The sequence below is a fragment of the Sebastes fasciatus genome, chromosome 3 (assembly GCF_043250625.1).
Source record: "Sebastes fasciatus isolate fSebFas1 chromosome 3, fSebFas1.pri, whole genome shotgun sequence".
NCBI lineage: Eukaryota > Metazoa > Chordata > Actinopteri > Perciformes > Sebastidae > Sebastes > Sebastes fasciatus.
In genome coordinates, this window is record NC_133797.1 from 41,561,739 (window position 1) to 41,588,840 (window position 27,102).

At 40.1% G+C, this 27,102-nt stretch overlaps 2 protein-coding genes across 5 annotated transcripts; one reads left to right on the forward strand and one right to left on the reverse strand.

Moving 5' to 3' along the window:
* The first annotated feature begins 8,693 nt into the window (after positions 1–8,693).
* On the forward strand, positions 8,694–13,743 carry dpy30 (dpy-30 histone methyltransferase complex regulatory subunit). Of its 2 annotated transcripts, none has more exons than XM_074631320.1 (5): positions 8,694–8,766; positions 9,809–9,849; positions 12,094–12,141; positions 12,263–12,405; positions 13,577–13,743. In XM_074631320.1, exons 1-5 carry the CDS (start codon positions 8,757–8,759, stop codon positions 13,647–13,649), a joined length of 315 nt encoding a protein of 104 aa, XP_074487421.1. In that variant the 5' UTR covers positions 8,694–8,756; the 3' UTR covers positions 13,650–13,743. The 2 variants fall into 2 exon arrangements, with proteins under 2 accessions (XP_074487421.1, XP_074487422.1); XM_074631321.1 differs by lacking the exon at positions 8,694–8,766 and adding an exon at positions 8,787–8,907.
* Positions 13,744–14,358: 615 nt separating this feature from the next.
* Positions 14,359–25,335, reverse strand: psen2 (presenilin 2). Of its 3 annotated transcripts, XM_074631279.1 has the most exons (12): positions 25,182–25,335; positions 21,491–21,640; positions 21,324–21,381; positions 21,104–21,281; positions 20,885–21,026; positions 20,400–20,467; positions 20,040–20,260; positions 19,688–19,786; positions 19,266–19,331; positions 18,592–18,678; positions 16,863–16,978; positions 14,359–16,411 (listed from the first exon to the last, which is right to left on the reverse strand). In XM_074631279.1, the coding sequence occupies exons 2-12, from the start codon at positions 21,617–21,619 to the stop codon at positions 16,256–16,258; spliced, it is 1,320 nt and encodes a 439-aa protein (XP_074487380.1). In that variant the 5' UTR covers positions 21,620–21,640; positions 25,182–25,335; the 3' UTR covers positions 14,359–16,255. The 3 variants fall into 3 exon arrangements, with proteins under 3 accessions (XP_074487380.1, XP_074487378.1, XP_074487379.1); XM_074631277.1 differs by having other exon boundaries at positions 21,104–21,381; XM_074631278.1 differs by having other exon boundaries at positions 21,104–21,381; positions 25,155–25,228.
* Positions 25,336–27,102: the final 1,767 nt, after the last annotated feature.

Genomic DNA, 27,102 nt, shown 5'->3' on the forward strand with positions numbered 1-27,102 from the left:
TGCCAGAATGCAGAATAGATTCTACCATGTTATTGCATCTTCTTCAAACACAGAAAAGAATAGAGGTGTAATAATCCTCGCCAAACGCACCTTTCAATATACAGATCTGGGATCTGGGAGAGATACTGAAGGGAGAGTTGCTTATATAAAAACATTAATTAATGGGTTCAAAATAGCATTTATTTCTGTATATGCACCGAATGTATTTGATGCTGAGTTCTACAAATACTTAACTAATACAATACTCGAATTATCAGAATTTTCTCTAATAATAGGGGGTGACTTTAATGCAGTTTGGCTACACTCTTTGGACAGAACTGGGATTACTGAGTCAAGAGAACAACGTCTGGCATCTAGTGCATTAAGGAAATGGGCTATAGATTATTCGGTTGTAGATGCTTGGCGAATGTCACACCCCTCAGTGAGAGAATTTACCTGTTTTTCTTCACGACATCAATCCTTTTCCCGTATTGACTACATTTTTGTCTCTACACAGCTGTATGATAAGATTTCAGATCTTGAATTACTTCCCATGTCTCTCTCAGATCACAGAGCGGTGACAGGTAGAATAACCATTCTTTCTGTCCCAAAACGTGCAGCACGTTGGCGTTTTAACTCCACTCTACTGCAGAATGAAATCTTCCAAAATGAAATGAAAGAACATTTAGATGAATTTATTGCAATTAATAAACCGTCAGTGAATGATCCTGGTATTCTGTGGGAGGCATTGAAGGGATGCATCAGGGATAAAACAATTGGGTTTGCTTCCAATCTAAACAAATCTAGACTGCAGCATATTCAGAAATTAGAAAAAGACATCTCTGAAGTAGAAAATATGATGACCTTGAATGTTACACCAGAGTTGGTACGTAAGAGGGAGCTACTCCGTAAAGACCTCAATCATTTACTTACACATAGAGCAGACTTCCTCATGCATAGAACAAGACAAAATTATTATTTAAACGGTGCACAACCAAGTCACTTACTGGCACTAAAACTTAAAACCAGCGAAAGACTAGCAAATATAACTTCTATTAAATCTGCCACTGGTAAATTGTGTACAGACCCAATAGAAATCAATGATAACTTTAAGGCCTTCTACTCATCTCTATATACATCAGAGATAAATTACGACAGTCGATCCTGCGCTAGCTTTTTAAACCCACTGCAGCTTCCGCAGTTTTCTCAGGAGGATCGTGTTGTTCTTGATGCCCCTTTATCTTTACCTGAACTCCATAAAGCTCTCCTGTCAATGAATAAAGGCAAGTCACCAGGCTTAGACGGGTTACCTCCAGAATTCTATTTAGCCTTCTGGCCCCAAGTAGGACCTCTCTTATGGGATATGATTCTTTCTGCAATTTCTAAGGGTTCATTTTGCAAAAATAATAACATAGCCATTATCTCTTTACTTTTAAAAAAAGGCAAGGATCCACAGGATTGCTCAAATTATCGACCACTATCACTACTGAATACTGATATCAAGCTATATGCCAAAGCACTAGCCTCTCGATTGGAACCGCATATGAATTATCTCATTCATGAGGATCAGACAGGCTTTATCAAAAACCGCCTTGCCTCAGACAATCTACGCCGTCTTCTTCATATCATTGAGTTTTCTAATAACACTGACTGTTCAACAGCTATCCTTTCTCTCGATGCGGAGAAGGCTTTTGATCGCCTTGAGTGGCATTTTCTATGGTCAGTGCTACGCCGCATGGGCTTTGGTAATCATTTTATTACTATGATTCAAGTTCTTTACTCAAATCCCACTGCTATGGTATTGACGGGGAACATCTTTTCTAAACAATTCCTTGTATCTCGTAGCTCCCGCCAGGGCTGCCCTCTTTCTCCTTTGTTATTTGCCCTCTCTCTGGAACCTGTGGCCCAGGCTGTCCGACAATCAGTTAGCCATGAACCTATCAATATGCATAAAACCAAGCACTTTATTTCCCTATATGCCGATGATATATTACTATTTATTCAGGATGTCTCTCGGTCTCTTACCCATCTGCTAAATATATTCAATAGTTTTAGCCAGATCTCGGGATATAAAGTTAACTGGGCTAAATCTGCTTTACTCCCACTCAATGCTTCAGCAAGACAGTTGACCTCTATATCCAATATTCCGGTGGTTCAGAACATCAAATACTTAGGAGTGTCAATCTTCCCTTCAATTGCAAACATTATAAAAAACAACTACAACGTACTGGTGACAGAGATTGAAGCAGATTTACAAAGATGGAAAACCCTCCCATTATCATTCCATTCTCGCATCTCCACTATTAAAATGAATGTCCTCCCAAGAAGCAACTTTCTCAGCTCAATGGTACCTTTACAACCACCTAAAGACCACTGGAAAAAAATTAATTCTTTAATGTTGAGGTTTATATGGGGGAATAAAAAGTCAAGACTGAAACTATTAACTCTCCAAAGGCCAAAAGATGAAGGGGGCCTCGGTGTACCTAACTTCCAGTGGTATCATTGGTCGTTCGTACTGCATCCTGTCTCCAAATGGTTAAATCCTGCTTCTCGGGTGTCTTGGAGGCCAATGGAAGAGAACATGGTGCACCCTCACAGGTTACAAGACCTGATATACTCCAACATTCCACTCAAACAATCAAAAGAGAAATTTGGCTCAATTACAACCGAAGTAATCTCTACCTGGCGTCTTGCCGAAAAGCACTGTAAAATTTTGTCTAACTGGTATCTTCACTCTCCCATTTTTAATAATGTTGACCTCCGTTTGGGTAGCCAACCAATTTCGTTTTCTCAATGGAGCAGTAAAGGGGTGCACACTTTTGGTGACATCTATGGTCCTCAGGGCCTACAAGCATTCCAAGACATCCAGAAACATTTTAATTTACCTGGTTCATCATTCTTTTTCTATCTTCAACTCCGCACAGCGATGCACACTTATGGTGTGCCTTGGAACATATCTCTTCCCATACATGCATTTCACACAGCTCTTACCAGCCCTAGTGGACTGGTCTCGAAAATATACTCTATCTTACATAAGGCCTCCTGTAAGCCACTAACTATTGACAGACTGTGGAAGACGGACCTCTCTCCAAATAACTCCAACCTAAATTGGAAACTAATCTGGCAGAACATCCAACTATCTTCCAGGAACCCCAACCATCAAGTTATACATTTCAATTTCATACACAGAACATATTTCACCCCCCACATATTGCATAAATTTAAAGCTTTACCATCACCAAACTGCACCTTATGCAATCAAAATGCATTAGGTACTTTTTTCCATATGGTTTGGGGGTGTCCAAGGGTTGCAGAGTTCTGGAAAAAGGTTGCAGAGATGCTATCAAACATATTGTCAAATACAATTCCTTATTCACCTGAAGTCCTGTTACTTAATGACAGCTCCAACCTGGAACTCTGTGTTAAGCAGAGACGTCTCTGGTTAGCTGGCCTTACAGCTGCAAAACGACTAATAGCTTGCAGATGGAAAGCTCCACATTCTGTCAATATACAAAGATGGCTTCTTAACTTCTTAGATATAGCAGGTATGGAACACTGGGCTGCCAACATGCATTTGGCAAAAAGGGAAAATATATCACATTGGAAACAAGCAATCACTACAATTAAATCCTTCATATAATTGTTCTCCGTGTCCCAAAGGTCTAGGGTGGGTGGGATGGGAGGGAACCAAAAGGGAGGGATTCGGGGGTGGGGGGAGGGGGGCGCAGAAGTTTTTATTTAAATGACTTTTTGTTGTTGTTTGTTGTTATTTTCCTTCTTCCTGTTTGTTTGTTTTTTCATTTTTTTTTTCATTTTCTTTTTTCTGTAGCTGCTTGCCAATTCTGTATTGATTAGTACATGGACATTTTTGATTATATATATATATTGTTTTACTCTATTGGTGATCTATCAATTTGTAACCCCACCCTATATAATTTTGCTTAAATACCAATAAAAAATTGATCACAAAAAAAAAAAAGTACAATGTTCCCTAGCTGGTGACAAAAAACTAGTCAAGGGAGTCATCTCAGGGATCCCAGTAAATATACCAGATGACGATGTTAAAGCAAACATAACTAATGCAAAAGTAAGTGAAGTCAAACGCATGAAATCAAACAGAAATGGCATTAAAAGTGACAGTCTCTCAGTCCTGATCACTTTTGAGGAGGAAAAACTTCCCGAAAAAATCTTCATTGGATACATGTGCTATGATGTCAGGCTGTATATTCCCCCACCACTCAGATGCTTTAAGTGTCAACGATTTGGACATGTGGCGGCTGTGTGTAAAGGACACCAAAGGTGTGGAAGATGTGGTGGAGAACACGAGTATGGAAAATGTGCCCAGGGAGCAAAGCTGAAATGCTGCAATTGCGGTGGAGAACATAGCTCAGCGTACGGTGGATGTGAGGTTAGCAAAAGAGCGGCAGAGGTGCAGAGAGTCAAGGTGTATCAGGGAATCAGCTATGCAGAGGCAGCAAAGAAGGTTTCAGGAGGAATAAAGGTGACAAAGCAAAATAACACTGTGAATGAAGATGTTGTAAAATGTGCAGGATGCGATAAGTTGAAGGAGGAAACTGCTAGTCAGAAAAAGTGACTTTGTGCTCTTTATGGCAGAAATAATCAACTGTTCGGCACAGTCAAAAAGTCGCAATGAAAGGATTAAAATAATTGTAAGATCAGCTGAGAAGTACCTTGAAGTAAAGGGTTACAATGGGAAACAGTTAGAGACACTCTGAATGAAGATACACAATCCGCACAAACATGGGCTGGATCCTCTTAATGGTGCTAATTCTGCTACAATGGAATGCAAGAAGCTTAATAGCAAATGGACAGGAGTTTAAGAAGTACATTGATAAATTACAAAATAAACCGAATGTAATATGTGTACAAGAGACATGGTTGAAACCACAGTGGGATTTTGTTGTAAAGGGATATTCTGTAGTTAGAAGAGATAGGGAATCTGGTAATGGTGGAGGAGTTGCAACATTCATACAGAATGAAATGAGTTACAAGATAATGCATGTAAACACTGAGCATGAATCAATCGTTGTTAAGGTGTGCACTGACAGAGGTGATATAGATATAATTAACTTTTATAATCCATGCGGGAAATTAAGTCAAGGTATATTAGAGGATGTAGGGGGATCATTGCAAAACAATGTAATATGGTGTGGGGATTTTAATTCACATAATTCATTGTGGGGGAGCAATAGCACAGATGCTAATGGTGTAGTTGTAGAAGAATTTATAGATGATCACTGTTTGGTGTGTATTAATAATGGGGAGGGAACACGGTATAATTGCACTCAAAACACAGAAGCAGCACTTGACCTAACATTTGTAAATAGTACTTTAGCAGGTGTAAGCACATGGAAAGTAATAAAGCATACTACAATGGGCAGCGATCACTACCCCGTACTGACTAAAGTTGGTGTAAAAATTTATTTTGATAAGGGAAAGAAAATTCCTAGATGGAAGTTGGAAAATGCTAACTGGGCTGCTTACCAAGAGATAAGTGCAGCGAGATGTGAGGGAATTAAAGAAGACTATCAAATGGATGTAAACATATTTAATGGTGAACTAGTTAATGAAATAATTCAGTCTGCTGAGGAAACAATCCCAAAGAGTACAGGAACTAAACGTATTAAGAATGTACCTTGGTGGAATAGCGAATGTAGCAAAGCCATAAAAAACAGAAATAAAGCATTTAGGGAACTCAAAAAACTTCATTCACAGGATGCTTTGATCCAGTATAAAAGGGCACAGGCAATAGTAAGGAAAACAATAAGAACCCAAAAACGCACATTTTGGAGGCAATATTGTAGCAGTATAGGAAGAGAAGTAAAGCTTTCAGATGTCTGGGGCATGATCAGGAGAATGGGAGGGATCAGAAGGAGTTCTAAGTTACCAGTGATGAATAATGGGGATAAAATGGCTGTCAGCAACCTAGAAAAGGCTGAACTTCTGGCGCAAACATTCAGGAAAGTTCACAGCTCCGACAACCTAACAGATGAGGCCAGGCGCTGTAGAAATAGAGTTTTATTGGAGAAATCTAAAATATTAGAGAAAAAAGAGACATCAGAAGATCCAATAGACCTGCCTTTTAGTATGTTTGAATTGAGAAGAGCAATAACTTGTGCACGTCAGACCACACCTGGTAAAGATGGCGTATGCTATAAAATGTTAGAGAACATGGCAGATAACACTCTGGTCACTGTGTTAAGACTGGATAACAGAGTTTGGGAAACTGGACAACTTCCTTCAGTGTGGAAACAAGCCGTAATAGTGCCTATTCTAAAACCAGGGAAAGACCCATCAGATCCATATAGTTACAGACCTATTGCCCTAACCTCTCATTTATGTAAAATTATGGAGCGAATGGTTACAGAGAGATTAACATATTTCCTGGAAAGTAAAGCTCTTTTATCTCCACATCAAAGTGGGTTCCGTAGGGGTCGCAATACTATGGACTCTGTCTTATGCTTAGAGTCAGACATCAGGAAAGCACAGACCAACAAAGAAGTAGTATTAGCTATCTTCTTTGATGTGGCAAAAGCATATGATATGCTCTGGAAAGAAGGGTTACTCATTAAATTGAATTCATTGGGAATTGGTGGTAGAGCATATAATTGGGTGAAGGACTTTTTATTTGACAGGAAAATACAGGTAAGAGTAGATGCAGAATATTCAAATGTATATACAGTAGATAATGGAACTCCACAAGGTAGTGTATGTAGTCCGTTATTATTCAATATAATGATCAATGATATATTTTCTCAGGTTGAGCAAAATATAGGAAAGTCTATGTACGCGGATGACGGAGCTCTTTGGATAAGAGGCCGCAATGTATCATTTGTTAATAAGAAAATGCAAGCTGCAATAGCTGAGGTGGAGAAATGGGCAAACAAATGGGGATTCAAGTTATCAGTAGCAAAAACACAAGTTATTTGTTTCTTAAAACGGCGTAAAATCGCACCCATTTCCCTAAAACTGTATGATCAACCTCTGGAGCAAGTCAAAGCTGTTCGATTTCTGGGGATTTGGTTTGATGAAAAGCTCACATGGAACATTCATTTAGATAAAATCAGGAGCAAATGTAAAAAAGTCATCAATATACTGCGTTGTTTGACAGGACAGGAGTGGGGAGCAAGTAGAGCATCTTTACAACATATATACTGGGCTCTCATGAGATCTGTCCTTGACTATGGGTGTGTAGCTTACATGTCAGCAGCAGAATCAAACCTCAAGAAATTAGATGTACTGCAAGCTCAGGCTTTGAGAATCATTAGTGGATCATTCAGAACATCTCCGGTATCAGCAATGCAAGTGGAAGTGGGAGAAATGCCCCTACGGATTAGAAGAATAAAATTAATGCTGGCATACTGGGTTAATCTTCAGGGGCATTATGAAACTCACCCTACCAAAAGTGTTTTGATAGACTGCTGGGAACATAATGAAACAAACTTCATAAGCTTTGGGTGGGTAGGTGATGCAAAGGCAGAAAACATAGGGTTATGTCAATTCCAATATTGCTCTACAGTTTCAGTTTCCTCCATTCCTCCCTGGTTATTCCCATTACCAAATGTTGACCTCAATATACAGCAGGAATTGAAGGAGAAGTCAAAGAAAATTCCAGCATGGCGCATAGTCCAGAATTATTTGGATCAGCACTTCACAGACTCCGTGTTCTTATTTACAGACGGTTCCAAAGATCCTGAGACAGGGTGTGCAGGTGCAGCAGTTTATATCCCGGTGAGTGAGACATACATCAAGAAACGAGTATCAAATTATGTGTCAGTATATACTACAGAAATATTGGCAATATTATTGGCCCTGCAGTGGATAGAGGAGAGGGAAATAAAAAACACCGTTATTGCATCTGACAGTTTTTCAGCACTCACAAGCATAGGATCTGGTAGATCATCAGTCAGAACGGATTTAATTAATGAAATATTTCTCATTATGTATAGGATGGAAATAAAAGGCACAGGTACACGATTCATATGGGTTCCTGCTCATGTTGGTGTGGAAGGAAATGAGCAGGTAGACATTCTGGCCAAACAAACACTAAGAATTAAGAATATAGAATTACAAATTCCATTAAGTAAAGCTGAGGCTAAACCATTCATCAAGAACTATGCACAAAAAGTATGACAGGAGTATTGGGATGAGCAGGAAACTGGAAGGCATATGTACAATATACAGAAACATGTTGGAGCAGGGAGAAAGGTGGGCTGGAAAAGAAGGGAAGAAAATATCATCAATCGGCTGAGAATCGGACATACAGGTCTTAATCAAACATTATATCGAATAGGCAAGCACCCAACTGGGAAATGTACACACTGTAACCATCCAGAAACTGTTGAACACGTACTGATACACTGCAGTAATTACACTATCCAGAGGAATCACCTTTTTCAGACACTAAGGAAGGCAAAACATCACGACTTTTCAGTGTCAGGTCTATTGGGGAATAAAGCAGATAATATATACAGTGAAATTATTCAGTTTTTGAGAAAAACTGATTTAGTTAAAAGAATCTAGAGTTTTCATTATCATTTTTTTAAATTTTTTTTATTTATTTAATTTTGTTTTTTTAGTTCTATTTTGTTTCTGCACAATCTTCTGTTCCACTCCAGTCCAGATGGTGGCGGTACTGCACCTCTAAGATGGTTTGCCAACCGCCAATAAACACCAAAGAAGAAGAAGAAGAAGACGTGCGGCTGCGTAATCTGCGTCGCTACGTCACACATTTTACGTTAATATCCACAACAAACATGGCGGACGGTGAGTTGATTGTTGATTATTGATCAGGTTTTGATCAGGTTATCACCGGTTTGTATTGATTGTTTGTTTCTTTGCTGCGTGTTTCCGGTTCGATTTGATGATTCGGTGACTCAGTTTGAACAACAGAGCTTCATTTTACCGGTTAGTCCCGGACAGAGCGCGTTCATCTGATGCTAAGCTAACAAGCTAACGCAGCTTCAGCAGCTCAGCTCAATGAACGAAGACTTTCTGTTCAGTCTGATGCTCTCTGCAGACTCTGCTTCTGTTCAGTCTGATGCTCTCCGGAGACTCTGCTTCTGTTTCAGTCTGATGCTCTCTGCAGACTCTGCTTCTGTTCAGTCTGATGCTCTCCGGATGGCTTTACATCAGTAGACTCTGCTTCTGTTTCAGTCTGACGCTCTCTGCAGACTCTGCTTCTCTTCAGTCTGATGCTCTCTGCAGACTCTGCTTCTGTTCAGTCTGATGCTCTCTGCAGACTCTGCTTCTCTTCAGTCTGATGCTCTCTGCAGACTCTGCTTCTCTTCAGTCTGATGCTCTGTGCAGACTCTGCTTCTCTTCAGTCTGATGCTCTCTGCAGACTCTGCTTCTCTTCAGTCTGATGCTCTGTGCAGACTCTGCTTCTCTTCAGTCTGATGCTCTCCGGATGGCTCTACATCAGTATCAACCTCATTATCATTAGCATTAGTAGTTGTATTAGAGAGCAGTAAAGACTGAATCGACTGGATCTATGGGAGGTTTGGTGGTTTAGTCTCGTTCTCTGTTGGAAGAAGACACAAACTGGAATAAACAAACTTATTAGTCACATTTTAGAACAAACATCAGCATTATTATGCAATATATTCAAAACAGGATTTACTTTAACAGACATAACATCCCCCACACACACCTGTTCTCACTTAAAGGGACTGTTTGTAAGATTAACAGTAGAGCAACGATCACCTTTAAAAGTTTGACTGAAAGTTTAAACAACAAACGGACGGTTCATTTAGTAGCTCTGATTTCAGACTGAAGAGAACTAAAAACGGTCTGGTTTGTCTTTCAGATCACACAGACGCAGATCAGTCCATGGAGGGACACACTCCTGTGAGTACTACACACTACTACACACTACTACACAGTACTACACACTACTACACAGTACTACACACTACTACGCACTACTACGCAGTACTACACACTACTACACACTACTACACACTACTACGCAGTACTACACACTACTACGCAGTACTACACACTACTACGCAGTACTACACACTACTACACACTACTACGCAGTACTACACACTACTACACACTACTACGCAGTACTACACACTACTACACACTACTACGCAGTACTACGCAGTACTACACACTACTACACAGTACTACACACTACTACGCAGTACTACACACTACTACACACTACTACGCAGTACTACACACTACTACACACTACTACGCAGTACTACACACTACTACACACTACTACACACTACTACACAGTACTACACACTACTACACACTACTACGCAGTACTACACACTACTACACACTACTACGCAGTACTACGCAGTACTACACACTACTACTACGCAGTACTACACACTACTACGCAGTACTACACACTACTACACACTACTACGCAGTACTACACACTACTACACACTACTACGCAGTACTACACACTACTACACACTACTACGCAGTACTACGCAGTACTACGCAGTACTACACACTACTACACACTACTACGCAGTACTACACACTACTACGCAGTACTACACACTACTACACACTACTACACACTACTACGCAGTACTACACACTACTACGCAGTACTACACACTACTACGCAGTACTACGCAGTACTACACACTACTACGCAGTACTACACACTACTACGCAGTACTACACACTACTACTATGCAGTACTACGCAGTACTACACACTACTACTATGCAGTACTACACACTACTACGCAGTACTACACACTACTACACACTACTACACACTACTACGCAGTACTACACACTACTACGCAGTACTACACACTACTACGCAGTACTACACACTACTACACACTACTACACACTACTACGCAGTACTACACACTACTACACACTACTACGCAGTACTACACACTACTACACACTACTACACACTACTACGCAGTACTACACACTACTACGCACTACTACGCAGTACTACACACTACTACACACTACTACACACTACTACGCAGTACTACACACTACTACGCAGTACTACACACCTACACACTACTACGCAGTACTACACACTACTACACACTACTACGCAGTACTACACACTACTACACACTACTACGCAGTACTACACACTACTACACACTACTACACACTACTACGCAGTACTACACACTACTACGCACTACTACGCAGTACTACACACTACTACACACTACTACACACTACTACGCAGTACTACACACTACTACGCAGTACTACACACCTACACACTACTACGCAGTACTACACACTACTACACACTACTACGCAGTACTACACACTATTACACACTACTACACACTACTACGCAGTACTACACACTACTACGCACTACTACACACTACTACACACTACTACGCAGTACTACGCAGTACTACACACTACTACGCAGTACTACACACTACTACGCAGTACTACACACTACTACACACTACTACGCAGTACTACACACTACTACGCAGTACTACACACTACTACACACTACTACACACTACTACGCAGTACTACACACTACTACGCAGTACTACACACTACTACACACTACTACGCACTACTACACACTACTACGCAGTACTACGCAGTACTACACACTACTACGCACTACTACACACTACTACACACTACTACGCACTACTACACACTACTACGCAGTACTACACACTACTACGCAGTACTACACACTACTACGCACTACTACACACTACTACGTAGTACTACGTACTACTACGCAGTACTACACACTACTACGCAGTACTACACACTACTACACACTACTACGCAGTACTACACACTACTACGTACTACTACGCAGTACTACACACCCTGTACATAATACTGATTAAAGGAGCAGTCCAACATTTAGTGACGTCCTGTAGAGACGGAGGTCAGGACGTGGTCCTCCTCCGGGTCTGAGAAGTGAAGCCAATGTTTACTATCGTTATTGTTACATTGATGAATTAATAAACTAATTGTTGAAGATGACGATGACGATGATGACGATGATGACGATGATGACGACGAGTCGTTTGTTTTTAAAGTTTTTATTTCAAACCAGTGAACATGAATCTTCCTGCAGGTGTCTGAAAACCCTCACGCAGAATACGGCCTGACGGAAAACATCCAGGTAACACACACACACACACACACACACACACACACACACACACACACTCACACACACACTGTGCACTGTGTAATGAGGGGGTGAAGGCAGACTCCCAGCATGCTTTGCTGCTGCTCCTCAGAGGACGGTGGAGAACGAGAAGGCGAGCGCAGAGAAGATGTCCAAGCAGAAGGTGGACCTGCAGGCGCTGCCGACCCGAGCGTACCTGGACCAGACGGTGGTCCCGATCCTGCTGCAGGGTCTATCGGTGCTCGCCAAGGACAGGTGGGAACGCCACACGCCACACGCTTTATAGGCCCTGGGTTTAGCCTGTCAGAGCCTCCATCACCGATGAGGAAGTAGAAAACAGAACGCTCTGTAATAAAGCCGACGTTATCATGAAGAATCTGATCAGTTCTGTCAGTCTGAGCACGTTTACATGCTCACTAATGTTCCACTGTTGTTCACTGCCGGCTCCACCGCCACGTTACCGCCATACCATAACGTTACCTGTCCGTGACAGAGTCAGCATGCAGCTTTAGCTCTGCTCTGTCTGGCTCTGCTTTTCCTGTCAATGTGTGAAACCCAAAGTGTTTCCATCCTTTACTGGATGTGTAGTGTTTACCACGCTGGATTTAACATGGGAGGGTGCAGATCGTATCCACGACGACCCTCCAACGTTTTACACTCTGAGGTTTGTTTTGGTTGACGGATACGGAACGGATATGACGTCACGTTACTCAGACTACCACAATAAAAGCGGTGACTTCCTTCTACCTCCACACAGACTCAGATGAAGCAGATATATCAATTCTGCCGTTAAAACATCGATTTAGAAATCGTAAAAAAATCTCATAACACATATGTGAATCAATTGTTTTCCACCCGTATTAACTGTGACGACAAACGTCTTTAGTTTCCTCGTGGCTGGGTTGCAGCTCTGGATCGGCGGTTGAGTGATTGTCCACCGCAGCCTGACGTCGGGTTTTGTTTCTGTTTCAGGCCGCTGTATTGTTTTTCTCATTCTAAATGAATGAGAGGAGCATGTTCAGATGAAGACGTGTGTGATCTGCTGATATTATTGTTATATATATGTTATATTGATTTATATAGATGTTTGATTGTGAACTGACTCCTTCCTTCTGAGAGCGACATGAAAGATGGCCGACTGTCGGTCACGCTAACGTTAGCTTCCCTTTTAGAAACGTGAGCGACGCCTGCTCATGTTTCAGCTGTTTTCTTGTTGCTTCCTGTCGAACTCTCAGTGGATTGTAGAGGAATTCAACTTTTCATCAAGTAATTAGTTCATTCACATTATCATGTAGATTTAATCTCTGTCATCATGAACAACAGTTCAACGGATCATTTGTTCTTTGTGTTGGTGTTTTGCCAACCAGAGCTCAGCAGGTTTTAAATACACATGTAATAAATGAAGTGTTTTGTTTTTCTCCTCCAGACCTCCGAACCCCATCGAGTATCTGGCAGCGTTCCTGCTGAAGAACAAATCCCAGTTTGAAGAGAGAAATTAAACTCTGAAGTCATTTCATACAATAGAAACGTGTGTTTGTTAATGCTAGACTGTTTTTTTTTATCCACAATAAACATGTTGATGATGTGAAAGAGGAGCTGGCTCTTTGGGACTTTATTCTATATTTGGAGAATAAAATCAGAAATGTATGAGTATATTTTGAGTCATATTTCCATTAAGATGACACCAAAACCAAAATATAAATACGTTCTGTTGTTCTCAGTGATCGACCTCCGGGTCTGAGAAGTGAAGCCTTAAACCTGCGTCCTCTCTAACAGCCAGCAGGGGGCGACTCCTCTGGTTGAATAGAAGTCTATGAGAAAATGAGCTTCTACTTCTCTCTTGATTTATGACCTCAGTAAACATTGTAAACATGAGTTCATGATCTCAATCGCTAGTTTCAAGTCTTCTTCAATACAGCATGATAGTCAGATAGACCATAAAGCAGGGGATGCTTTAGAGCGGGGCTACCTTGTGATTGACAGGTCGCTACCACGGCGTTGTCTGGTCTGGGAGTTGTCCGTGTTTTCATCTTACAACTTTCACAGTGTGTTTTCACTTCATCACAGTTAATTACCTGGCTAAAAACCAAGATGGTCTTTTTCAAAGCTTTTATTCTGAAAACAGCTGAGACTGAACCAGACAGGAAACAGGCTCTGAAACCAAAACAAGGAGCTAAAAGAGACTAACAAAAAGCTCCAACAGAAAAATTGAAAGTTTGATAGAATCATTTTTTATTTCTTCAGCTCGTGACAGAAGTCGGACAGTTTGACTTTATTGCACAGAACAACGAAATAAACCAAAATCTCATCAACATGTTTCAGTTACAAAATAAAATAGTAAATAACACCTGAATCATTTCTACCAAATATATATAAAGACCCCGTCAGACAGTCGGCTGGTGTTAATAAAGCTAATAATGTTTGAACGGTGAAACAAAATGTAAAAAACAACTTGATAATATCTTGTTTTGTAAACATCCAAATAAAAGACGTTCCGTTTCAAATATTACAGCAGAAAATTAGGAACATAATGTGAGATTTTGAGAATAAAGTCCAAATATTACGAGAACATTTTGAAATATTTCAGGAAGAAAAGTTGTCATATTTCAAGAAACAAATCCTAAAAAACAAAAAGTCATAATTTCTCTAGAAAGTCAAAATATTTCAAGAATAAAGTTGTGATATTTTCAAAGTAAAGGCATAAGACCGAGTGAATACTCTGCATTTTGTTCTCGTTACATTGAAATATAACAACATTTCTTCCTCTAAATATCATCTTTCTTCTCTTATGAAATTAGTTTTACTCATCATATTCCGACGTTATTCTCCAGATCCCTGATTATGTTTCCGGTCCAACAGCGGACCTGATGCTCCTCGTTCAGAACAACGGAGCTGAAACATTTATTATCATTTAATAAAAACCCAAAACCATCTGAGTGGACGATGATAAAACGTTTGCGTAGAAAATTGTGAAAAATGTGCTGTTATAATTTCTCACAACCCAAATGATGATGTATTCAACGAGCTTTTATTGTGAAAAGCAAATCTATTTCATTTACTATACATATACGACAGAAAAGCATCTAAACCTGGAACCAGAGAGCGTTTAATGTTTTCATTTAGAAAATAACTATAAACTAATAACTGATCATAACAATAGTTACTGATTGAATCAGATCTGTTGACGCTTGCAGGTCACATTTTATTTTGCAGATCGAAGAAGTGAAATGAAAAAATAAAATATAAACGTGTTTCAGCGTTCGTAGTATTTATTCTTTTTTTTTAATCTCTGGTTTTATTGGGCTGTGAGCAGCAGATAGTTGGTTCTGTTTAAAAAGGTTTAGCTGAATTCATCAACGCTAATCTGAGTTTAAATGTTGGTACATTTACAACATTAATATTCTGTCAAATAAAAATAAAATAACATCTAACCGTTGGTGATAAATTTACAAACTTGTTCCACCGAAGAAATATTAAAGTTTGGATTTTAGTTCAGAATCTCACGTTCTGCTGTGATGTTTAGTCTTATTTTACGTTCGCTGTAGCGTCCTGATAAGGTCGTTTAGCGCTCCGCCTCACGCCATGATTATTCCTAATTATTAATAAAATGTTAATTATATAAATCAGCTGGTTTAGTGTTAAAGAGTGAACAACCTGCATCACAGCGGTGGCGTCAGGTCACATGACGCCTTCACCGTGTAGCAGGCTGTGGGAATCAATCAGGACAGTCGATAACAACCCGCAGCTTGTTGGCATTGACTGACGGGAGCGTCGGCCAATCACATGCAGCCATCACAGCGAGCGTAAGATTCAGAGACTTTACGGGATCTTTAAACTATTCGTCAGCAGGTGATCAGGAACACACCTGAGCAGGTAACGTGCCGCCGCCACGCCGGCTTCCTCTGTCTGCATCGAATCACTTCCTGTGGTTTGGTTCCCCAAACAGACGTTTAAAGATGAGTAGAAGACGGGCGCAGGACATAGTCTTTGTACGTTACAATCGAGAGTTGGCGGCGGCCCCGTGGGATGATGAGGAAGATAACGATGATGAAGATAAAGACGATGACGAGGAGGCGGCGGCAGGTGAGGTGGGCGGGGCTTCCTCTCAGATGTAAAACTGGTGATCAGCCAGGTTGTCCATGAAGGGCTGAACCAGGAAGTCTGTGGAGAAGTAGAAGACGAGGCCGAAGGTGATGGAGATGGGCAGCGCCGGCAGAGCTTTCTTAAAGATGGCCAACAGCAGCAGCGTCAGGCACAGACCCTGAGACAGGTGGACAACAGGTGGACAACAGGTGAGTTACAGGTGTGTTACAGGTGTGTTACAGGTGTGTTACAGCTGCTGGAGAACAGGTGTGTTACATATGGAGAACAGGTGTGTTACAGCTGCTGGACAACAGGTGAGTTACAGGTGAGTTACAGGTGTGTTACAGCTGCTGGAGAACAGGTGTGTTACACAGGTGTAGAACAGGAGTGTTACAGCTGCTGGAGAACAGGTGTGTTACACAGGTGTAGAACAGGAGTGTTACAGCTGCTGGAGAACAGGTGTGTTACAGGTGGACAACAGGTGAGTTACAGGTGGAGAACAGGTGTGTTACAGCTGGACAACAAGTGGAGGTGTGTTACAGGTGTAGAACAGGTGTGTTACAGCTGCTGGAGAACAGTTGTGTTACAGCTGGACAACAGGTGTGTTACAGGTACAGCGTACAACTTACGATAAGAATGGCGACGAAGCAGGCGAGTGTGGTGTTCCAGTCTCCACCCGTCGCTGCAGCTTTTCCAACCAGAACGCTGTAGAAGATGAAATCACCGAGACCGAGCTTCACCCCTCCTGCAGAGACATGAATCACAGCTTTAATCTTCTACAGAGACATGAATCACACCTTTAATGTCCTACAGAGACACCAATCACACCTTTAATGTCCTACAGAGACACCAATCACACCTTTAATGTCCTACAGAGACACCAATCACACCTTTAATGTCCTACAGACACCAATCACACCTTTAATGTCCTACAGACACCAATCACACCTTTAATGTCCTACAGAGACACCAATCACACCTTTAATGTCCTACAGAGACACCAATCACACCTTTAATGTCCCACAGACACCAATCACACCTTTAATGTCCTACAGAGACACCAATCACACCTTTAATGTCCTACAGACACCAATCACACCTTTAATGTCCTACAGACACCAATCACACCTTTAATGTCCTACAGACACCAATCACACCTTTAATGTCCTACAGAGACACCAATCACACCTTTAATGTCCTACAGAGACACCAATCACACCTTTAATGTCCCACAGACACCAATCACACCTTTAATGTCCTACAGAGACACCAATCACACCTTCAATGTCCCACAGAGACACCAATCACACCTTTAATGTCCCAGAGACACCAATCACACCTTTGACCTCCTACAGAGACATGAATCACACCTTTAATGTCCTACAGACACCAATCACACCTTTAATGTCCTACAGAGACACCAATCACACCTTCAATGTCCCACAGAGACACCAATCACACCTTTAATGTCCCAGAGACACCAATCACACCTTTGACCTCCTACAGAGACATGAATCACACCTTTAATGTCCTACAGAGACACCAATCACACCTTTAATGTCCTACAGAGACACCAATCACACCTTTAATGTCCTACAGAGACACCAATCACACCTTTAATGTCCTACAGAGACACCAATCACACCTTTAATGTCCTACAGAGACACCAATCACACCTTTAATGTCCTACAGACACCAATCACACCTTTAATGTCCTACAGAGACACCAATCACACCTTTAATGTCCTACAGAGACACCAATCACACCTTTAATGTCCTACAGACACCAATCACACCTTTAATGTCCTACAGAGACACCAATCACACCTTTAATGTCCTACAGACACCAATCACACCTTTAATGTCCTACAGACACCAATCACACCTTTAATGTCCTACAGAGACACCAATCACACCTTCAATGTCCCACAGAGACACCAATCACACCTTTAATGTCCCAGAGACACCAATCACACCTTTAATGTCCCAGAGACACCAATCACACCTTTGACCTCCTACAGAGACATGAATCACACCTTTAATGTCCCACAGAGACGCCAATCACACCTTTAATGTCCTACAGAGACATAAATCACACCTTTAATGTCCCAGAGACATGAATCACACCTTTAATGTCCCACAGAGACGCCAATCACACCTTTAATGTCCTACAGAGACATGAATCACACCTTTAATGTCCCACAGAGACACCAATCACACCTTTAATGTCCCACAGAGACACCAATCACACCTTTAATGTCTCACAAAGACACCAATCACACCTTTAATCTCCTACAGAGACACCAATCACACCTTTAATGTCCCACAGTGTGTTTTATTTCTGGGATTTAAACTCACGGTCCTCCTCCAGGTCATCCTCTGGAAACGACCGGGTCTGTCTGCTCTCAGGCTCCGCCACCCCGCTGCTCTGCTCCGCCTCCTCGTCTGAAAAACAAAAAATGGTGGCAGGAAGATAAACACATCTGGATCATCAATGTGTGAATTTCATAATTTAGAAACTAATTAACTCAATTAATAAATAAAAAAAACACGTCATACTTTATAACACTTTTATAAAAAGAAAGAATTTTTGGCTAATTAAATTTGCATTAAAATAATATAAAAGCAATTACCATGAAATTTGCAAATCAGTGATTTTATTCCGTTATTTAACTGATTAAAAATGTATTTATTTATAATTTGTTTCACAAAAGTGTAAACTGTAAAATTAATTTTACAGTTTTTTATTTTATTTAGAAAAACATTTTGTAATGCAAACCTAATAAATCAATTAGCATTTTTTTAAATGATAAATGAAGTGGTCATTACTGATCCTCCATACTGTCGTTCATCACACTGTTAAAAGAAACTAGTGGTCATAATAACAGAAACATATAAATAATTTAATATAATGATATAAACTACAGCCATTAGGTTGAATCATCAGATTTACTGGTGTTCATATTATTGTGTCCACCCTCCCTCATTTCCCATGATTCATTGCAGTGAATAGCTGTTTGTGGTGTTGTAACCTGTTTCGTTTCCGGAGCGCTGAGCGTCCGCCGGGCTCGCCATCCCCACCGTCCACATCATGGCAGCTGAACACAAACACATCAAAAGAAGTTTAATTGTTGAAAATATTATTATTTTTAATATAAAAATCAATTCAAACGTTGCCTAAATGTTAAATCTAATATAATCCACCTCTTGTGCTGCGAAATTACATCCAAAGACGATACAAAGATTATATATTCTATTATATTAAAGACAAAGAGGCGAATAGATGCGAATCATCATGTTTCATTTGTGTGAGTTTAAATATTCCAACTGTTGTTGGTATCCATGGCAATAGCCCCCCCCGCCCCCAACATCAGAGCGTTGCCACGGCAACCTGTCAAGCTGCTCTTGAAGGATTATTTCTTCTGCTGAACATTTAAAAGCTGAATGGACTCACAGGAGTAGATGAGGGCGGGGAAGATGGGCTCGTTGCGTTCCTGAGCCGTCTCCACCAACATCCTGAGAGGACCTTTAGGAGACAGGACGGCCACCAGGTCTGCAACAACACAAACAACCAGAGCAAGGCATGATGGGACGGCTGAAACACAGACTGAAATATCCACATCATCTAAACGTTCTGTGACCTGATATTTCCTATTTATATTTCCTACTATCACAGGGTGTCGGTGCCGTTATACAGCAGCGTGTTCCAGCGGTAGTGAGAGTTATAAGAATAAGAATAATAAGAATAAGAATAATTGATGTTTTCAGGTTTGAATGAGACACCGTTCACAGGTACGGCGACTCACCGTAGATGGAGATGGCACCCAGGATGACCCAGGCCGACCACTCGGGCAGGTATTTGATGAAGACGAGGGCCATGAGGGCGCTGATGAGGATGAGGTAGGCCTGCTGCAGCTGGAGGGGGCCCTTCCAGTGGATACAGATCATCCCCACCGCCCCGAAGTTCCAGATGATCACCCCCACCGTGGGGTAGTCCACCGCCAGGTTGTACGTCTTAAACACCTCACTGGGAAACAGGAAGAGCACCATGATGCAGCTGAGCTGGTGACATGTTTCCTCAGCGTGCAACACTTTAAAAAACATCCCAGACAGGAAGTCAGACGACGTGTTTATCTGCAGGTTAACACACATGATACAGGACTCACCCCAGGTACATGAAGCTGAACCAGAAGAGCAGCATGAGGGAGGACAGGATGAGCCAGCCGTGGATGAACTGAACAACACAAACATCAAATCAGCGCCGTCTAGCAGCAGGAAGTTAAACTACGGCGACGCGTAAACGTTTAAGACTTTCACGGCTTTACGCTACATGTCCACCAGAACCGGAGAGGATGCTAGGGGACGCGCTGCGCCACAGTGACCCACTGGTGACATTCACTATTGTTGAATGCACCTGATTGGTTCCTGGTTCTCTGCTCGCCGTTTCAAACAGGAAACAACATGGCGGCCTGCTCGTAAACTTTCTGTTATTCCGTCTAAACGATCCACCAAAATATGAAAATGTTTGAGGCGAGAAATCGGTGATGTCACTGCTGAGTCTAGTCTCACAGCTTGGTCAAGGTTTGGTGAGCCGGACGCGTCGCGCTGGACGAGCTCATTTGCATAAAGTTATGATTTTTTTTTAACTGACCTTGTAGCAGCGATACTTGTAGAGGACGACCAGGAAGATGGTCATGACCACGATGACGCTGATCATGATGATGGTGTTGAGGACGGAGTTGAGGAGCCGGCGGCCGACAGACGCGGTGTTCTCCGTGAACGGCGTGTAGATCCTGCGGGGGATAAATATGGTCGTTAGCTGTGGGTGGGCGGAGGAGGCGAACATGTGGCGGCTGAAGCGTGGACCTACAGCTGCTGGTCGGTCTTCTCCGTGTAGAAGCTGACGGACTTGATGGTGGCGACCACCACCACCATGCAGAGGGTGACGGGGATGAACAGCATGATGACGTGTTTGGCACCGTACTTCAGAGTGAGCTCCTCATCGTCTGCATCCACCTCCTGATCTGAGCCTCCGCCTCCGCCTCCGCCTCCGCCCCCACCGCCACCGCCAACGCCACCGCCACCGCCACCGCCACCGCCACCGCCACCGTCCACAGCAGCTGGACCCGCCCTCCTGGTCACCGCAGGCTGGACCACCAGAGGGCGACATTCAGCGTCAGTTCAACAGGAAATACATCAAAGTATGATCGTTACGATACGTCACTGAAGACTGGCATGTAAGAAACAGAAACCTGACCTTTACTGGGGTGTCGTTGGGGGGGCTGAGGTCATCATCTGGTCTGTAGGACGGCACCACTGGATTCTCAGACGGGACCAACGCCGTCCTCTCGTTATATGAGTCCTCGTCGCTCTCCGAGGCGTCCATGGCTTCTCCACACGGCTCTGACTGAAAGAACCATCACAGCTGTTAAGAAACAACCCGACCAGACGACAGCTGAGCAGACAAACACCCACTGATTGGTCGCTTTAAGTCTCTTTGTGGTTGTTCTGTGTCTCTTTGTGGTTGCTTTGTGTCTCTTTAAGTCTCTTTGTGGTCGCTTTAAGTCTCTTTGTGGTTGTTTTGTGTCTCTTTGTGGTTGTTTTGTGTCTCTTTGTGGTCATTTTGTGTCTCTTTGTGGTCATTTTGTGTCTCTTTGTGGTCGTTTTGTGTCTCTTTGTGGTCGTTTTGTGTCTCTTTGTGGTTGTTTTGTGTCTCTTTGTGGTCATTTTGTGTCTCTTTGTGGTCGTTTTGTGTCTCTTTGTGGTCGTTTTGTGTCTCTTTGTGGTTGTTTTGTGTCTCTTTGTGGTCATGTTGTGTCTCTTTGTGGTTGTTTTGTATCTCTTTGTCACGGTAGAACCAGAACCAGAACCAGGACCAGGACTGCTCGGGCAGCGTGTCAGACCCTGCTGCGGTAGAACCAGAGGTTCTCTTAAGGGACTCTGGTGCTCAGTACCGCTTCAGTCCAGAGGAACCGCCAGAACCAACACAGAATTAAAGTTCTCTGTAACTAGTAACTTTAAATACATTTTGCTGAGAATATTTCTGTACTTTGACTTCTGTAAAACTTTGCAGGACCTTTATTAGTAGTACTGTATAGTAGTATACTATAGTAGTACTGTATAGTAGTATTGTATAGTAGTATACTATAGTAGTATTGTATAGTAGTATACTATAGTAGTACTGTATAGTAGTATTGTATAGTAGTATACTACAGTATACTACTATACAATACTACTATAGTGTATACTATAGTAGTATTGTATAGTAGTATACTATAGTAGTATACTATAGTAGTATTGTATAGTAGTATTGTATAGTAGTATACTATAGTAGTATACTATAGTAGTATTGTATAGTAGTATACTACTACTATACAATACTACTATACAATACTACTATAGTAGTATTGTATAGTAGTATTGTATAGTAGTATTGTATAGTAGTAGTATACTACTATACAATACTACTATAGTATACTACTATAGTAGTATTGTATAGTAGTATACTATAGTAGTATTGTATAGTAGTATTGTATAGTAGTATTGTATAGTTATACTATAGTAGTATGTATAGTAGTATTGTATAGTAGTATTGTATAGTAGTATACTATAGTAGTATGTATAGTAGTATGTATAGTAGTATTGTATAGTAGTATGTATAGTAGTATTGTATAGTAGTATACTATAGTAGTATTGTATAGTAGTATTGTATAGTTATACTATAGTAGTATGTATAGTAGTATTGTATAGTAGTATTGTATAGTAGTATGTATAGTAGTATTGTATAGTAGTATTGTATAGTAGTATGTATAGTAGTATACTATAGTAGTATTGTATAGTAGTATTGTATAGTAGTATGTATAGTAGTATACTATAGTAGTATTGTATAGTAGTATTGTATAGTAGTATTGTATAGTAGTATGTATAGTAGTATGTATAGTAGTATGTATAGTAGTATTGTATAGTAGTATGTATAGTAGTATTGTATAGTAGTATACTATAGTAGTATTGTATAGTAGTATTGTATAGTTATACTATAGTAGTATGTATAGTAGTATTGTATAGTAGTATTGTATAGTAGTATGTATAGTAGTATTGTATAGTAGTATTGTATAGTAGTATGTATAGTAGTATACTATAGTAGTATTGTATAGTAGTATTGTATAGTAGTATGTATAGTAGTATACTATAGTAGTATTGTATAGTAGTATTGTATAGTAGTATTGTATAGTAGTATGTATAGTAGTATGTATAGTAGTATGTATAGTAGTATTGTATAGTAGTATTGTATAGTAGTATTGTATAGTAGTATGTATAGTAGTATTGTATAGTAGTATGTATAGTAGTATTGTATAGTAGTATACTATAGTAGTATGTATAGTAGTATGTATAGTAGTATTGTATAGTAGTATGTATAGTAGTATTGTATAGTAGTATTGTATAGTAGTATGTATAGTAGTATACTATAGTAGTATTGTATAGTAGTATTGTATAGTTATACTATAGTAGTATGTATAGTAGTATGTATAGTAGTATTGTATAGTAGTATGTATAGTAGTATTGTATAGTAGTATGTATAGTAGTATTGTATAGTAGTATTGTATAGTAGTATGTATAGTAGTATTGTATAGTAGTATTGTATAGTAGTATTGTATAGTAGTATACTATAGTAGTATTGTATAGTAGTATTGTATAGTAGTATTGTATAGTAGTATTGTATAGTAGTATTGTATAGTAGTATGTATAGTAGTATTGTATAGTAGTATGTATAGTAGTATTGTATAGTAGTATGTATAGTAGTATTGTATAGTAGTATACTATAGTAGTATTGTATAGTAGTATTGTATAGTAGTATGTATAGTAGTATTGTATAGTAGTATTGTATAGTAGTATTGTATAGTAGTATGTATAGTAGTATGTATAGTAGTATTGTATAGTAGTATTGTATAGTAGTATTGTATAGTAGTATGTATAGTAGTATTGTATAGTAGTATGTATAGTAGTATTGTATAGTAGTATGTATAGTAGTATTGTATAGTAGTATACTATAGTAGTATTGTATAGTAGTATTGTATAGTAGTATGTATAGTAGTATGTATAGTAGTATTGTATAGTAGTATTGTATAGTAGTATTGTATAGTAGTATGTATAGTAGTATTGTATAGTAGTATGTATAGTAGTATTGTATAGTAGTATGTATAGTAGTATTGTATAGTAGTATACTATAGTAGTATACTATAGTAGTATTGTATAGTAGTATTGTATAGTAGTATTGTATAGTAGTATTGTATAGTAGTATTGTATAGTAGTATTGTATAGTAGTATGTATAGTAGTATTGTATAGTAGTATGTATAGTAGTATTGTATAGTAGTATGTATAGTAGTATTGTATAGTAGTATACTATAGTAGTATACTATAGTAGTATTGTATAGTAGTATTGTATAGTAGTATTGTATAGTAGTATTGTATAGTAGTATTGTATAGTAGTATGTATAGTAGTATTGTATAGTAGTATGTATAGTAGTATTGTATAGTAGTATGTATAGTAGTATTGTATAGTAGTATACTATAGTAGTATACTATAGTAGTATTGTATAGTAGTATTGTATAGTAGTATTGTATAGTAGTATTGTATAGTAGTATTGTATAGTAGTATGTTTTACTAGAGATGATCTGAGAGCTGATTCTTCTCCTCTGGGTCCAGAACCACTAAACCCAAACCTGACAACACGTCCAGGTCTCAGAACCGACATTATAAACCCAATAAATCCATAAATATATTAACTTATTCATGAATTCAACGAGCTGAAACTTAGACCAGAGTCTCTCTGCAGCGGACTGTATATAGTATTTATAGTTTATATAATGTTTATAGTCTCAGTTTACTCTCTGAATGTTAAACCGGAGCCGGTAGTTTCACCTGAACACGGTGAGATGAAGACTTTACCTCCAGTTCAGATCCAGAAAGAGGAAGACGAGCAGCTCACAAAGTAAACACCGACCAGGAACCCGGAAGACGAGTCAGCTGACCGACACACCACGTGATCACCGAACACGTCACCATGACACGTCACTAGATCACGTGGTGTGAAGCTGATACAATACATCCATGGTATGATCAATACAACCATGATCCATGGTATGAGGAGATGTTTGTCTGTGTGGAAACCACCAACAGATAATAGACCTAACATTAGACCTAAAATGTAGATAGATAGATTATATATATATATTAAAGAAAACATTGTAACTTCCACACTTGTTGTTGGGGTTATTCTATTTTTATATTTTTTATTTTGTTAGTTTTAGTAGTCGGTTATATTTATAGTGTATTGTAATTTTTTTTATATTGTGTATTACATATATCTCTTTAGTGTTGATATGTACATTTTATTTATTATTCCGGTGCATTGCCTGGATAACCTGCGGCTGTTACACAATAATTTCCCAATTTTGGATCAATAAAGTCTATCTATCTATCTATCTATCTATCTATCTATCTGTCTATCTATCTATCTGTCTGTGTGTTATATCTGTGTTTCACTTCCTGTTTACATCCCTCTATATTTATTACCTCTCACATACATTTATCCTCCAGTTTACATTACAGGACATTTTGCAATTGCTGTCTACCACAAATATTTTAGATTTTATAGATCCCTTTGAGTCTCTTTGTAGTGGTATGAGGAGATGTTTGTCTGTGTGGAAACCACCAACAGATAATAGAACTAACTAATAGTTTAGATAGATTTCATATATATATATATATATATATATATATATATATATAAACTGGGGGAAAAAAGTTTGGAAACTTGTGTTTGGTGGATTATTTCTCTGTTGTTTCAATGCTAATGGTCATTGTATTCTACATGGTTGGAAAGCCTGTTTATTTACCTTCACAATGATGTCCAACTTGTAAGGATCATGTATTTGTGGGATGAGCAGCACAGCTGATTATGTGGGGAGCGCCCAAGAACAATGTGCCAAAATGCTCTGCCAATGGTAAACAGTGCATTCTCATAAGGCTACCAGGAAGCCTGCAATGACTGCCCTTCACCGTCAGGCCCGTTGGCGCTGGTGTCTCCAACACAGACAATGGAACCTGAACATGTGGGGGAATGTCATGTTCAGTGATGAGTCCAGGTTCTGTCTGCTAAAGTTGGATGGCCTGGAGCCATGAAGCCATGCTGGTCTGGTCTATAGCCTGGAGTCATGAAGACATGATGGTCTGGTCTATAGCCTGGAGTCATGAAGACATGATGGTCTGGTCTATAGCCTGGAGTCATAAAGCCATGCTGGTCTGGTCTATAGCTTGTAGTCATAAAGACATACTGGTCTGGTCTATAGCCTGGAGCCATGAAGACATACTGGTCTGGTCTATAGCCTGGAGCCATGAAGACATGCTGGTCTGGTCTATAGCCTGGAGCCATGAAGACATGCTGGTCTGGTCTATAGCTTGGAGCCATGAAGACATGCTGGTCTGGTCTATAGCTTGGAGCCATGAAGACATGCTGGTCTGGTCTATAACCTGGAGCCATGAAGACATGCTGGTCTGGTCTATAGCTTGGAGCCATGAAGCCATGCTGGTCTGGTCTATAGCTTGGAGCCATGAAGACATGATGGTCTGGTCTATAGCTTGTAGTCATAAAGACATACTGGTCTGGTCTATAGCCTGGAGCCATGAAGACATACTGGTCTGGTCTATAGCTTGGAGCCATGAAGACATGCTGGTCTGGTCTAAAGCACCAGTAGTAGTAGTCTTTGTTTAAAGTAGAAGTTTGGAGACATGTTTCCTCTGTTTCCGTCTACGAGGGACACGGATTGGTTTCCTCCTAAAGGGGGCGTGGCCATGAGAGTCTACTCTG